General features: G+C 42.7%; 1 protein-coding gene across 1 annotated transcript; it reads right to left on the bottom strand.

Moving 5' to 3' along the window:
• Positions 1–2,377: 2,377 nt before the first annotated feature.
• Positions 2,378–5,458, bottom strand: LOC147616945 (inorganic phosphate transporter 1-1-like). Its single transcript, XM_086776584.1, has 3 exons — positions 5,312–5,458; positions 3,205–5,004; positions 2,378–2,830 (listed from the first exon to the last, which is right to left on the bottom strand). The coding sequence occupies exon 2, from the start codon at positions 4,894–4,896 to the stop codon at positions 3,229–3,231; it is 1,668 nt and encodes a 555-aa protein (XP_086632710.1). The 5' UTR covers positions 4,897–5,004; positions 5,312–5,458; the 3' UTR covers positions 2,378–2,830; positions 3,205–3,228.
• Between the last annotated feature and the right edge of the window lie 3,459 nt (positions 5,459–8,917).

The raw sequence follows: 8,917 nt of genomic DNA, 5'->3' as shown, positions 1-8,917 counted from the left end.
TAGGAGAAAAACATAGCCTATATGCACGTGAGTGAGGGAGCCTTAGTAATCATGAAAAAGAGAAGTGTGTACGACGTCAATCTAGGAAATCTAAAAAACTTCGAAAATAATACGTTAGGACTAATGCTCGATAAAAATGTTCTCTCTTAAAATTAAAGGCAATGCTTAGGTTTTACCAGGATTTTAAATCATACAACTGTCGAGATTTATAACTGAAATATACAGATTTCATCCCTTATAACTAAAGAAAACCTAGAATTCCAAGAGGGATTATTGAATTTCAGCCAACCGGGTTAGGCGAGCAGTGGTTTGGGACCATGGGGTATTTAAATTTCAACCGGAAATTTATACTACAAACCCGGTTATGTGAGCCGTGGTTGGGACGACGTGGGTATGGTATTGACCTTTTCATCGATTATCAAGTTGGATTGGGCGCGCCCAGCAGCCAGGGCCAGGGGGCCAAGCTGCCGGTTCTCATCAAGACTTTTGCACAACAACTTTTTTTTCTTAGCAAAACGCAACTTGATACATAGTGCGTCCGCGCACGATCATCCGAGCATCTTAGCATGCAATTTTCAGTTTTGAGAAAAGAAGATTTGTGTCTTCGTCTCGACCTCTTTTGAAGTATCAAAGGATGGACTTTCAGTGTTGGGTAGGTGTATAGCCATGTGGTGTGATTCGAGCTTTTGTAATGCGTAAACACTCGCCTCTTGGACCACGGGGTTGGATCCTCGATTCCCAATGCTAGGGAAAACTAGTTCCATCGAGCTTCACATCCATCGTTCTCATGGGTTCTTCCACTGCTGGGAAACTTGTTCCATCGAGCTTCACATCAATGGACGAAAGAGGAGATTGTAATTTTGAATGAGCATTGTCTTCATACTTCAATTTAAATATTAAATCAAAACTTGAATTGTTTTAGAATCCTTCTCCCATGAATTTGAGAATATTTATAGTCAAATTAAAGGTAAGGTATAGGCTAGGCCGAACGTATATTTTCCTACTAGACCCACACTATAGTAGGTACTTCGACCATCTTAAACTTACATTTGCCCTTGCCACTCAAAAGGGATGTAGATGCTTCCAGTATAGCCTTGTGGAATATGAAATTCAGTATCCTTTCTCATACAAACATAAAGTTTTAGACATTACCAAAGACTTCCACCTAGATGTCAAGTATGAAAGCCAAGGGCGTCCATGAAAAGGTAACCTACTACTGAGTTTACCTCCAAAGTTTGATGTCTCTCAAGGTAGAATATAGAGGTGCTTAAGCAATGGTGAAGAAGCATGTAGGTGCATTTTTTGAAAAAAAGTCCACAACATCATATGACAAGATGCAAGGGACTCTTTAGTCCCATTTCTACAATTTGAACATGTTTACATATCTTTTTACATGTACATTTAAAAGTTCCTCATATACACATGCGCTTACTTAACTTGACTATTTTTTCCTAGATTATATTCGACCTCGACCAACATGACTATTTTTACACATACCCTTTTACACATTTAATTTGTCTATTTTTTACTAGATTATAATCTTCCTTGGCGAATGTTATCCCAATGTATGGTATGACATATAAATCACTACTTGATCTACATGTTTATTCAAAGATCGAAATGAAGAAAATGGATGTGCATCAAGAGAACAACAATGTGAAAAAAAGGCATAAACCCTTTTAGAGCATGACTAAAATACCAATAAGAAGAGCTTGCAGCTTTCATTTATTTTTCATTGATATAGGTTAGGACGATGTTCAAGCTTATATATAGAATGATTTAGTGTATGCAAGATGGAACCGATGAAGTTTACCTTAGATGTGTTTGACTAAAAATGCGATCGCTTGTCTAAATGCTAGATATCATTTTTTGTGTCAATTTCTGTTTCTAGATTTCTAGTTATGATTACATATAAGATAAATTGGCACAACCCTAAAATTTTGGTGGACAAGATGAATTGTCACATTCTATATTCTTTTTCTCTTTCTAATATCTCCCAAATATGTTAATATAAGTGCTTGTAATGGTGTTATTGTCTAGGGCTTTATCACCGCCAATATTAAAGTTTAGCATTGCTTATATCAACATTTCGTATTGTGGTGCTATTTCCCATTTTATGATTACATTTAAGATATAAATCAGCACAACCTTAAAATTTTGGTAGATAAGATGAATGTTCACATCGTATATTCTTTTTTCTTTCTAATATCTCCCAAAGCTAATAAAGTGCTCGTAATGGTGCTATTGTGTAGTACTTTATCACCACCAATACCAAAGTTTAAAATTGCTTATATCAACATTTTGGGCGGCATTAGATAAGCACTACAACTACAAATAACCAATGAAAATGGACTCAATTATTATAGCGACTTATGCATTTTAGCTTGACGTTAGTTATATAAGTAAAGGAGTATGTCAATTTTGAAACATATGATAATTGTTTACTTTGCATGCACCTAGCTTCCAAGGTGATCAATGTGATATTGAAACTACCAACATAGAACTGAATCCTCATAACCAAGAAGATTGGTTTTTTACAATATGCCCTACATGTTTGATTTGAACACAAGTGTCCTTTGAAAGGTTTCAAAAAATGCATAATACTATTTGGTTTATCTCCATGCAACATTTACTAATATATCACGGTATGCATACATGATATGTGGCTAACAATTCTGATAGACATGATTCATTAGGTTTGTGGTGACATTATGAAACCAACAAGAGCTGGAATATCAATAGGCTTTTAAGGGGAATGGTCGCTAAGCTTACTGCACCATGCAATATCAACAGGATTTCAAGGGGAATGGTCGCTAAGCCTACTGCACCCCTGCATGAAAACAAAGATAAGAAGTAAGCCAACAATAAAATGATAACTGGAACAAGTTAATACATTCATGTGTTTTGTGAAATAGATTAATAAAATAATCAGAAAATCAAATATGAGGAGGACAAGGCTCTCATTTCTACATCTTTACACATGCTAAAATCCCTTGGTGTTCAAAGGTATACAAGGTATTTTAGGGTTCAAAAGCTAGTTTAACGGCTAGAAATGGGCAAGAACCGTATTTAAATAGTTTATATTATTGTCCAAGAGCCGGGCTCCTTTGATGGTGGCAAAATCTTGTTATCTTTTTCCTCTACTTTGAGTACAGTTGTGATAAATTGGAAATAAAACATATGTATTTATCTACTGTTTGTTACCTGCTGAGCTTTGCTTTTTTTTTTTCAAACCGGTGAACTGTCGAGTGGCGTGGTTCGTCTGAGTGAGCTCGCCCTGCCTGAATCAACCCTGCGCTGTAAATCGTCTGGAGCTGGTCCGGGATCTGCAGTCTCACCCGAGATCTCCTCCAGGGAGCGACCTTTTGTCTCCGGGATGAGGAAGGTGAGCAGGAAGCCCAGCACACACATGGCCCCCAGCATGATGAGGGTCTTACTCACCCCTATCCCGGGCTTGTAGCCCGCGTCCACCTTGCTGGGGTCGGGGTCTTGGGCAGAGAATGTGAAGCCGAAAGCCCCCAGCACAGCTCCCAGCTTGCCCACCGCAGCGGAGATGCCATGGCACGTGGTGCGGAACCGGGCGGGAAAGATCTCAGCGGGCACGATGAAAGTGGTGGTGTTGGGCCCGAAGTTGTTGAAGAACAAAGTGACGGCGTAGATAATCATGAATCCCACATGATTTTTGGTCTTCCAGTGGTTGTATGGGATGCCCAAGGCCAGCATGAAGACGGCCATCATCAAGAAGCCCTGGAGTTGGATGGGCTTCCGGCCAATGCGGTCGATCAAGAAGATGGTGCACCAGTAGCCGGGGATGATAGAGCACATGGCGATGAGGGCCTGGGCTCTGCATATTTTATACACTTCGTCGATGGCGCTCATGGTGGACGCCGCCGGCAGCCAATTCACAGCAGTCAGCGCGTCCTTCTCGAACAGGTTGAGCGTGTACCAGGGGAGGCCCGCCAGGAACCATGTGGAGGAGGTGCCTAGCAGGTGCAAGCCGTGCCTCCGCCAGAACTCGTCGGAAAACAGCGTGTATTGGGGCCCCGCCGCAGCTATCCGAGATCGGGCCACGGCCTCTGCTGCCGTGTCGAACTCCGTGTGCAGTACATGGCCCATGTCTTGGGCGGCTTGCTTGGTATTGCCGGCCACCAGAGCTGTGTAGCGGGCGGTCTCCGGCATCTTCGCCCTGAAGTAGTAGGTCAAAAGCGCGGGCACGCTGCCGAACAGGAACACAATCCTCCAAACGTAGTCGGCGGCATAGGGGGTAGAAGCCACGGGGTCGACGTCGAAGGGGGGTGCAGGGTAGCGGCTCCTGAGGCCGGAGGCGGCGATGATGGCCACGGCTGCGCTGACGAGGATCCCGAAGCCTTGGTTGGCGAAGACAGCGCCCACGAAGGCCCCTCGGGTGCTGGTGTTGGCGTACTCCGACATGATGGTGGCAGAGAGGGGATAGTCCCCTCCAATGCCGAAGCCAAGCCAGAAGCGGAAGAAGCAGAGGGTGGTGATGACGGCGTGGGGCTTGGAGCCGAAAGACAGCGCTGACGCAATGGAGCTGCACACCATCAGCACCGCCGTGATGCCGTACACCTTCTTGCGCCCCATCTTGTCGCCCAGCCAGCCGAAGAAGAGCTGCCCGAAGAAAGCCCCGAGCAGCGCAATGCCGTTCACCGCGGCGTTGAGGCCCGGTGGGAGGGTACCTGGCACTCCGGACGCGGGGTCCGTGAAATATATCCGGCCCAGCAGCTTGGTGACGGTGGAGACGCAGATGAGATCATAGGCGTCTGTGAAGAAGCCCATGCCGGCGATGATGATGGTCGTGAAGTGGAAGCCCTGCGTCTTGGCCCTGTCCAGCGCCGCCAGAACTTGCAGCTGCGCACCGCCTGCTTGCGCCGCCATCTCAACAGGAACAGCACTCTTTTGATATTATCGCACTCCTCTGCAACACTCCACCAGCAGCAACTCCAGCAATGAGATGCTATATCTCTCAGCTTCGCCTCATTCCTCCTGGTCCCAACAACCACGGAAAACCCCATGAATTTTAAATCCAATTCAATCACGAGATTTACTTTGACGACGGAAAAACAAAAACACCAAATATGCAATATTTAGACAAGACGACGCCGTAGACGTGGTGAACACAAAAGAAGACGGTCATGCATGCAGGATCGGCCTGAGCCTAAAGAAGACTGGCCGTGGACGTGCACACAGAGAAAGAAACAGCAAATATTAAAAGAAACGTGAACGACAACTGATAATGCTCTTATAACTGCAACGATTGCTTAAGAGTAAATTATATGGTATCCACAGAGACCCGCTGTACTTGTGGTACGTCCTAGAGACTCAGGAGGATGACCGGAGTACAAAGCACAGGGTTAAGGAAACATAAGTAATTTGAATGCCATGAGTGAGCTGGGACAAGGAGCTATGAAATTGGAGAATTGTGAGTGAGGGAGCGGTAGAAGAATCAGATCAATTTATAGACGCCCAGGCGGCCAAGTAATAACAGTGGTCCAGAAAACATAAGAAAGCAACCTTGGAAATTGTTGGGGACCGGGAGGGTATGCTGGGGGGGGTATGCCGGGGGGCGGGGGGTTGACCTTGCTGAAAAGGACTTCACGGAGAGCAGTGGGCTTTCAGGACCACGGTTTGTGATCTAAATATTTTGATTGAGGTCATGCACTGCATTTCAGGGACTATATTTTAGCAGCATAAAAGCACGTCCACGCTCCGACTTTTCCCCATCCACATTAATAGCATGAATTAAGCGCATGATCATCCACGCATCTTAGTAATAGTACGAATTAAGGGCCCCATTTCCCGATGCAAAGCAAAGCTAGAAACCGTCTCGCATCTCTTTTACTCCTACCTAGACACTAAACAATTCTTGAGTGTACTGAATGAGGTCTTTATGAAGATTAGAAGTTCCCCACTAATGCGGCCTTTATGAAGATTAGAAGTTCCCCACTCAGCTGGAAAGAAGTGCTTTTAGCGGAATGTCATCATCTCGACCCCTTAATGTGGCAGTCTGTCAGAATTCTTCTGCTATGGCATGTTTGGAAACAAAGGAATGAAGCCCTCTATGAAATTAAAACTAATCAAAATTTCTTTCTTTTTCTTGACAGTGTCCTCAAGTTTATCAATCAAATCCAATCAAATGGTGTTCCGAATGAAGTGGACCGCTAGCAGGATCTTCCATGGAGGAAGTGGAAAAAAGTGCTCAGTTCTTCTCTCTCCAAAAAGAAGGAAATTATGTGTCAAGGCTTGGATTTTGAATGCCACAAAAGGCTTCAATATTCTGTTCATCATATTCAGGCCGCGGAAGGTTTTGGAGGGGTATATTAAACCCTCTCGGTCAGCACTATGGCTTCTGTTTCAGTCGTTTCATCATGTTCAGTCTTAGTCTGCTTTTGAAGGGTTACTGTTCAAGTTTCTCATTTTTAATTGCCCTCAGTTTTTGGGCCTTCTGTCTCTATATTTCCCAGTGTTAACTGCTGTAGCTAATCCCATTATCTAACGTTTTAGCAGTTCTCAGGGTCCCCCCATGGACCTTCCTCATGGGGCGTTGTAATCTCACCTTTTTTTAATATATTCTACTGTTTTTTTTTAAAAAATGAATTAAGGGCCCCACTTCCAGTAGATTAATGCTCCATTATTATGCAAACCCTGATCACATAGTACGCCAAATTGCAACGCATATATGGCTCCAAGGAGGAGGAGGACCACACTGATTGTGCTCCAATATTATGCAAACCCTGATTACAGTTTATAGTTTAAGAGTTCATTGCCGTCATTAATTAACTCTGATCATGTAATTTGCAAAATGCAGAGTGGAGTGGGAGTCAAAAAGACTGTTAGCCAATAGGAGGCTGCTCTGCATGTGCCGCCACGTGTAAGCACATGTGACGACACGTTTTGGCCATTGTCTCTAGCCACGCGTCCACTGCATGATGGACATGTGGCCCTTGTATCTCGGTTTCTCCTTTTCTAATTAAACCTGCATTTTTTTTTGAAAAAAAAATGCGTGATCGCATACCTTAAATAACCGGCTTCTTTTAATACTTAGCAGATATGCAATAAGAGAGCCGTAGTAGGGGAGACAGACAGAAAGACAGGCTTACAGAAAACGGCTAGTGAGAGATTATTGAGTGCATTCACCCGTGACCCAACTGTTTTTGAGCGTGAAACTTTGACTTCTTGTTGTATTGTTATTTAAGCTATGAAATTATCTCAATTTTCAAAGCTATTTGCCGTCTCCCCAGATGAAGAGTGATCTATCAGAATTCGTGGTCGTTGTATCTCGTTTTAGGGGGTAGCTCTTTTTAGTATCTGGATTCTACCGACGACAATGTGCCCTTTTTTTTAGTATTGATAAACGACAATGGTGCCATTCCTTTGTCTCTTTTTTAAGCTTCAAAAAAACGTGTATGATGTGCCTATAGGCTATGATCATACTAGATGCCAAGGGAATCTTAGTGTTGGTAGGGTGGACTATAGTCGCCCAGGCGGGCAAGTAATAACAGTGTTCCAGAAAACATAAGAAAGCAACCTTGGAAATTGTTGGGGACCGCGTGGGTATGCTGGGGGGTTGACCTGCTGAAAAGGACTCCACGGAGAGCACTGGGTTTTCAGGACCACGGTTTGTGATCTTAAAATATTTTGATTGAGGTCATGCACTGCATTTCAAGGACTATATTTTAGGACTAGGAAAGCACGTCCACGCTCCGACTTTTCCGAGGAGTCGTCATCCACGCATCTTATTAATAGCATGAATTAAGCGCACGATCATCCACGCATCTTAGTAATAGCATGAATTAAGGCCCCATTATTATGCAAACCCTGATCACATGGTTCTTTTATAGTACGCCAAATTGCAACGCATATAAGGCAGTGTTCGAAAAAAACTATTTTCTCAAAAATTGGAAAACCTTCATGCATAAAATTAAAAAATTATCAATGAAGTGTTTTTTCTAATTTTTAAGGTATTTTATTATATTTCCAAGTATTGGCACTTCAAACTATAAATTTTGCAAATATTTTAAAAAATTTAAAGGTGATATTACACTAAACCAGGGTTTTGAGGAGGACCACACTCATTGTGCATAAACAATTATCCTGATTGCGTATTTCTGAGTGTTTGTGCCTTTGCAAAGGGGTGAATGAAAAGGATTGCCCGCTGGGTAGAACAAAGACGTGTGCAGTGCCAGAATAAACGTTTTTCCGAACCATTGAAAAAAAGGATACCACCTTCAAGATGCACCGATTTTTTTATTTTTTATTATTATTATTTTTTTGCTAAAAAATGAGATGAACCGGCATTTGTTGACAAAATGTATCAGTATACTGGTTTTATAACTATACTGGCATTTGTTGACAAAATGTATCAGTATACTGGTTTTATAACTAAAATTTCAAGAAATGGTGTCCTCAAATGGTTTCTTTTAAGTACATGATGTGCGAATCACATTTATAGTTTAAGAATGTAGTTGCCATCAGACTCTGATTGCAAAATGCACGACTGCATACCTTAGAATGCTCCATCATGCAAACTCTGATCGTGCTATTTGCAAAATGCTCCATTACGCACACCCTTCAGAGGCTTTCTTTTAAGGACATACTGTGCCTTCATATTTATAGTTTAAGAGTTTATTTGCCGTCATTAATTAACTCTGATCATGTAATTTGCGAAATGCGTGATTGCATACCTCAAATAACCGGCTTCTCTTAATACTTAGCAGATATGCGCCGTAGAAGGGGAGACAGGCTTACAGAAAACGGCCAGTGAAAGATTACTGAGTGCATTCACCCGTGACCCAACTATTTTTGAGAGTGAAACTTTGACTTCTTGCTGTGTTCTTATTTAAGCTATGAGATTCTCTCAACTTTCAAAGCTATTTGCCCTCTCATCAGATGAAGAGTG

This window comes from Cibotium barometz, chromosome 37 (assembly GCF_041138505.1).
Source record: "Cibotium barometz isolate CiBa-2024 chromosome 37, ASM4113850v1, whole genome shotgun sequence".
Lineage (NCBI taxonomy): Eukaryota > Viridiplantae > Streptophyta > Polypodiopsida > Cyatheales > Cibotiaceae > Cibotium > Cibotium barometz.
Note: the sequence above shows the minus strand (reverse complement) of the source record. Positions and strands in the feature narration are given on the sequence as shown.

Excerpts from the sequence above, each read along its gene's own strand:
- LOC147616945 (XM_086776584.1), bottom strand. The coding sequence starts at position 4,896 with ATGGCGGCGCAAGCAGGCGGTGCGCAGCTGCAAGTTCTGGCGGCGCTG.